At 33.7% G+C, this 6989-nt stretch overlaps 1 protein-coding gene across 2 annotated transcripts in view; it reads left to right on the plus strand.

Moving 5' to 3' along the window:
- mapkapk5 (MAPK activated protein kinase 5) overlaps positions 1-1473 on the plus strand; it is a 47073-nt gene extending 45600 nt beyond the window's left edge. For both annotated transcript variants that reach the window (XM_069932791.1, XM_069932793.1), the window contains one exon: positions 597-1473. In XM_069932791.1, coding sequence (XP_069788892.1) covers positions 597-688 — 92 coding nt within the window. In that variant the 3' untranslated portion in view covers positions 689-1473. The remainder of the gene's footprint in view (positions 1-596) is intronic.
- Positions 1474-6989: the final 5516 nt, after the last annotated feature.

Genomic DNA, 6989 nt, shown 5'->3' on the forward strand with positions numbered 1-6989 from the left:
ATTGGCACCTCATTGTTTTTTCATGCAATTAAAGTAATAATTGTGTATAAAGTATCAGCTACGAAGGCAGCACAGTTACTTATCATAGTGGTTAGTGCAACGCTGTTACAGGGCCAGAGACTGGGGCCCAAATCTTCCTGTGTCTGTGTGGATTTATTCCCACCATTCAAAACATACTGGGGTTGTAGGTTAATTAGGTGTAATTGAGTGGGTCAAAATTACATGTTATCATGCTGTTTGTCTAATTTAAAAAAAAAATTTACTCCTGTGCCTGTAATTTTATTTGGATTAAATAATTCAAATTTCTTTTATTTGCAATAAATCTGATTTTGTGAGATTACAAACATAAGCTTTAATCTGGTAATTTTTCAAAGAAACCAGTTTTGGCCTCTATCAGCTCAACTGCATTATCACTGAAGATTCCCACTTAGTATTTCACCCCAACTCTACTCTGGTTAAGACTATGTTAAGGAGTCTGTATAAAATTTTGTTTACGGTGCATTGAAGAACAGTATTACAATCTCAAATCTGATCCTTTAAAATATTAGTAATTAAGCTTTGTACCTTGTGATATGACAATACATTTGCCTTTTCAGGTCGAGGGTTCAGTGATAAAGTTGATCGTCTGAAACTTGCAGAAATGGTCAAACAGGTCATTGAAGAACAAACAAACATGCAGGATTCCTAACATTAGCATCCACTGTTTTTACACTGTACCAGGAGTATTCTTTGATAAATGTAAAAATAATTTTTATTTAAATAAAAGATTTTAAAAAAAGTGCAAAAGACCTTCAGAAATGTTTCCACAACATTGAACATGTCACCCTAATTACACTTTCTTTTGAGCCCTTACTTCTACAGTTTGATTTTTTTTAAACCAAAGTGGTGTAATATAGCCGGACTATTTGCGACTTCCACATGTGAATCCCCTTTATTATCAATGCCTGAGTAAGATTGACAAAATTAGAATGAAGCCAAGTGGGGAAAGCAGGCAGACTAAGTTCCCCACTAAAGCAATTTGAATCTCAACCTCAATTGAAACATTTCTGCTTTTAACATTAGTTAAACACAGGATTCTGTTGACACTGTGATTAAGTAAAAAAAACACAAATGCTGGAGGAAACTCAGCAGGTCAAACAGTGCCTTTATGTAACAAAGTTAAAGATAACATCAACTTTCCAGGCTTGAGCCCTACATCAAGGTGTGGGGGAACAAAAGGGGGAAAGCAGAGAAGGGGGAGATGATAGGTGGAGTTTTGCCATATTTTATATTTTGAATATTTTTAAAAAGCAAAGTTTAATTATAGTTGAGTGGAAGAACAATGTGGAAAGACTTGCTTCCCCTGAGCCAATGAAACAATTGATAAGAAAATAATTTTCTACTATTTCATTTGTATCACCTATTTTGTCAACAAAGAATATAGTTTGCATCCTCTCTATACAATTGGCTCTAAGGCACTTTTGGATGTCATGACAGGGATGTGAAAGTTGTTATGCAAATGCAATTCTTTTTTCTTAATAAATAGAAGTATTGTAATTTTAGAAAATAGTGCAATTTTGTCTGTAATTTTTCCCTACAGGGGCTCCTCTCACTGTTGGTGGGATCCCAAGATGATTTACCACACTGGTTTTTAATTGTACTGCAGTTAAATCACTTTTGAAAATGCAGCAATGGGGTCTGTGTATCAACATCACAATGAGCTTTTAGTGTCCAATGTAGTTCAGCAGTCCCTATGATGCACCGGGAACAAAAGTGGATTTAACGCTGCAATTTTCTTCTGTTCAGTTTTACTATCTTTACCTTTCCTGTTTATTTCAATACTCCTATTAGCCCAGGGCCCACAGTTTTATTTCCAAAACTCACTTTCATGAACTGTTATTACCATTGTTCAACCACCAGGGGGTGGCTAATAGCCCCTTTGCAAAGAGATTGTTTATAGTCCTGCAAGATGACAATTGACTAGCACTTCACAACTACAATCTTACAGAATTACCCACTTCTGAAGCTGTTGCATTAGCACAAATGTGTCACTAAATTTCTTAGTTAATATATCTACAAGCTTCAATATCCAGATAAAACAAATAAGGAAATTATTTCATTTCAGGCATGAATACTCAAACTCATACTGCATGTATCTAAGAAGCAAGTTTTATTTGCTTTCATTGTCTACTCTGCATACAAAGGTGCCTCAAAGGCCACACTATATACAGTATATATATAAAATTTTTTAAAATCCACCTCGATGATCATTTTCAAACTACTTGTGGAGCATGTCTTGGTGTTCTAATTAAGATATCTACAAAGAATAACCTTTTCATAAATGTTTTAAAACTGAGGTTGAACAGTGCAACAAGAGAGGATTAAATGTAATTAGGTTGTCTGCAATTTGAAGGCAGGATTGTGGCCATCTCTGGGATGGATGAAAACATTGTTCCACACTTGTGACTTGGCTCAGTGCAAGGCTCTTGCTTCCTGACGGGATCAGAAAGATGCACATTAATTCCCATCCTGAATATCTGAGGATGACTCTTCATTGCAGAAATGGAAGGTGCTACTTGGGAAGATCCTGTCTTTCCGAGTGCTATGTTAACTGTGGCCCATCTTTCACACAGCTGTGAACAATTTTATCATGCTCTTTGAGGGGAAAAGAAAAGCTGGAAATTTCTGAGTTAATTCTACTGTCTCACAAACTATCACTCTTCAAAAGACAGGCTATGATTTTACAGAATAATGCAAGTGTCAGGGAATTTTGAAAAATGTTATGAGTTTTTCTTTCAGAAATTTCTAGGTCATCTATTACACAGTAGTAGTGGGGCACTTGCATTTAAGATTGTAGGTCACAGAGATTTTTGAGGAACTTAATATTTTAATAATACACTCATGTCTTGTTTTGGGACTGAACTGGTTTTAGATTCTTGTAGGACACTGCTTTCTATACAACCTCTACATCATTGTCTAGCAAAGAGTTTTAAAGATAAATTTCCTTGAGAAATTGGAATGTTGATACTTGTTAGGTCCCACTTTGCTTGTCACATCAATTTGTATGAAGTGAAAAGTAGTTTCTCTCAACGTTTTTAATACCTAAAAACAGCAAATTCTTAGACCGTTCCCATGGTTCTCAGACTAGAGGAGTCCATTCATACTTTTAAGCAAAGAACTCTTATTAGTCATTTCTGAATCTCAGGGACAAACTTAATGCATCACAGGTGCAATTTACAATTGATGCAAGTTATTTTTCATATCCCTGACCCAATTTGGAAATTGAAACATTAATTCTGTGTTAATCTAAGCATCAGAAACAATTGAATCATACTTTCCAATCACTGTATATTATGGAACAGTTTGTCTGATCTCTATGTATTTAATTCATCTTTTTTTAATTTTTTATTTTTCACACTATAAACCACATTGATCAAGATACATACATTTTCCTTTTCAAATATATACAGTGTCGTTTTCTCCCCCACTCCCTCTTCCCATCCCCCCCTCCCTACCTCCCCTCCCATTCATTTAAAGTTCAGAATATAAGGTACCCGTCAAACAACGTTGTCACTCAATAAAAACAATCAAGAATTTCCACTGAGTCAATTCTTTTCATTCCCTTCTCCTTCTGTCATTTTAGGTGGTAGATGTCCCCGGTAGGTTTTCTCTATTGTGTTTCATGTATGGCTCCTATATTTGTTCAAATATTGTAATATTATTTCTTAAATTATATGTTATTTTTTCTAATGGAATACATTTATTCATTTCTATATACCATTGTTGTATTCTCAAGTTATCTTTTAATTTCCAGGCTGACATAATACATTTTTTTGCTACAGCTAGGGCTATCCTAACAAATCTTTTTTGTGCACCATCCAAATCAAGTCCAAATTCTTTGTTTTTTTATGTTACTTAGGAGGAAGATCTCTGGGTTTTTTGGTATATTGCTTTTTGTGATTTTATTTAATATCTGGTTTAGATCTTCCCAAAATTTTTTCACTTTCTCACATGTCCAGATTGCATGAATTGTTGTTCCCATTTCCTTTTTACAGCGAAAACATCTGTCAGATACTGTTGGGTCCCATTTATTTAACTTTTGAGGTGTAATATATAGCCTGTGTATCCAGTTATATTGTATCATACGTAACCTCGTATTGTATAGTTCCTGAGCATAACTTCTCCCATGTTTCATTCTTTATCTTTATGTTTAGATCTTGTTCCCATTTTTGTTTAGTTTTACTATTTGTTTCCTCGTTCTCCTTTTCTTGTAGTTTAATATACATGTTATAATTTTTTTGATTATCATTGTGTCTGTAATCACATATTCAAAATTACTTCCCTCTGGTAGCCTCAGACTGCATCCCAATTTGTCCTTCAAGTAGGATTTCAGTTGGTAGTATGCCAACACTGTATCGTGAGTTATATTTATCCTTCATTTGTTCAAAGGATAATAATTTATTTCCCGAAAAGCAATTTTCTATTCTTTTGATCCCTTTTTTCTCCCATTCTCTAAAGGAAAGGTTATCTATTGTAAAAGGGATTAGCTGATTTTGCATCAGTATTAGTTTTGGTAGTTGGTAATTTGTTTTATTCCTTTCTACATGAATCTTCTTCCAAATATTGAGCAGATGATGTAATACTGGAGAATTCCTATGTTGTACCAATTTTTCAACCCATTTATATAATATATGTTCGGGTATCTTCTCCCCTATTTTATCTAGTTCTAATCTAGTCCAATCTGGCTTTTCCCTTGTTTGATAAAAATCTGACAGGTATCTTAATTGTGCGGCTCTATAATAATTTTTAAAGTTTGGCAGTTGTAAGCCTCCTTGTTGATACCATTCTGTTAATTTATCTAGTGCTATCCTCGGTTTCCCCCCTTCCATAAAAATTTCCTTATTATTTTCTTTAACTCCTTGAAGAATTTCTCCGTCAAGTGTATTGGCAATGCCTGAAATAGGTATTGTATCCTTGGGAAAATGTTCATTTTAATACAGTTTATCCTTCCTATTAGTGTTAGTGGTAAGTCTTTCCAATGCTCTAAGTTGTCCTGTAATTTTTTCATTAGTGGATAATAATTGAGTTTATATAGATGGCCGAGGTTTTTATTTATTTGTATACCTAGGTATCGTGTTGCTTGCATTTGCCATCTGAATGGTGATTCTTTCTTAAATTTTGAGAAATCCGCATTATTCATTGGCATTGCTTCACTTTTATTTGCGTTAATCTTGTATCCCGACACTTCTCCATATTCCTTCAATTTCTTATGTAATTCTTTTATTGATATTTCTGGTTCTGTTAAGTATACTATAACGTCATCTGCAAATAAACTGATTTTATATTCCTTGTCTTTTATTTTTATCCCTTTTATTTTATTTTCTGTTCTTATCAGTTCTGCTAGTGGTTTTATGGCTAACGCGAACAATAAGGGCGATAGTGGGCATCCCTGCCTTGTTGATCTGCTTAATTTAAATTGTTTTGATATATATCCATTTACTGTCACTTTCGCCAATGGCCCCTTATATAATGCTTTAATCCAATTAATATATTTCTCTGGTAAACTGAATTTTTGTAGTACTTTGAATAAATAATTCCATTCTACTCTGTCAAAGGCCTTCTCTGCGTCTAAGGCCACCGCTACTGTTGGAGCTTTATTTCCTTCTACTGCATGAATCAAGTTAATAAATTTACAAATATTGTCTGTTGTTCGTCTTTTTTTAATAAATCCAGTTTGGTCTAGATTTACTATTTTTGGTACATAGTCGGCTAATCTGTTTGCTAATAGTTTAGCTATTATCTTATAATCTGTGTTAAGTAAAGATATTGGTCTATATGACGCTGGTGCGAGTGGATCTTCCCCCGTCTTTGGTATTACTGTAATTATTGCTGTTTTGCATGGATCTGGTAAGCTTTGTGTTTTATCAATCTGGTTGATTACTTCCAGGAGGGGAGGAATTAATAAATCTTTAAATGCTTTATGGAATTCTATTGGGAATCCATCCTCTCCTGGTGTTTTATTATTCGGTAGTTTTTTTATTACCTTTTGTATTTCTACTATTTTAAATGGTTCTGTTAATTTATTTTGTTCCTCTATTTGTAATTTCGGTAGTTCAATTTTAGTTAAAAATTCATCTATTTTGTCTTCTTTCCCTTCATTTTCAGTTTGGTATAATTGTTCGTAGAATTCTCTGAAGTTTTCATTAATCTCCATTGGATTATATGTGATTTGTTTGTCTTTTTTCCTTGATGCCAATACCATTCTCTTAGTTTGTTCTGTCTTAAGCTGCCATGCTAGAATTTTGTGCATTTTTTCTCCTAGTTCATATTATTTCTGTTTTGTCTTCATTATGTTCTTCTCCTTATATGTTTGTAGTGTTTCATATTTTATTTTTTTATCTGCCAATTCTCTTCTTTTAGTTGTGTCTTCCTTCATTGCTAATTCTTTTTCTATATTTGCTATTTCCCTTTCCAACTGCTCTGTTTCGTGATTGTAGTCCTTCTTCATATTTGTTACATAACTTATTATTTGCCCTTTGATGAACGCTTTCATTGCGTCCCATAGTATAAACTTATCTTTCACTGATTCCGTATTAATTTGTCTTTCAATGAATTCTCTAAAATCCTGCCTTTTAAGTAGCATGGAGTTTAATCTCCATCTATACATTCTTGGAGGGATGTCCTCGTCAATATCAAGGGTGAATGGTCCGATAATATTCTAGCTTTATATTCTGTTTTTCTTACTCTATCTTGCATACGAGCTGATAACAGGAATAGGTCTATTCTTGAGTATGTTTTATGTCTACCCGAATAATATGAATATTGCTTTTCCTTTGGGTGTTGTTTCCTCCATATATCCAAGAGTTGCATTTCTTGCATCGATTTAATTATAAATTTGGTTACTTTGTTCTTTCTGTTAATTTTTTTCCCAGTTTTATCCATGTTTGAATCCAAATTAAGGTTGAAATCCCCTCCTATTAGTATGTTCCCTTGCGTGTCTGCTATCTTCA

The sequence above is a fragment of the Narcine bancroftii genome, chromosome 4 (assembly GCF_036971445.1).
Source record: "Narcine bancroftii isolate sNarBan1 chromosome 4, sNarBan1.hap1, whole genome shotgun sequence".
Taxonomy (NCBI): Eukaryota; Metazoa; Chordata; class Chondrichthyes; order Torpediniformes; family Narcinidae; genus Narcine; species Narcine bancroftii.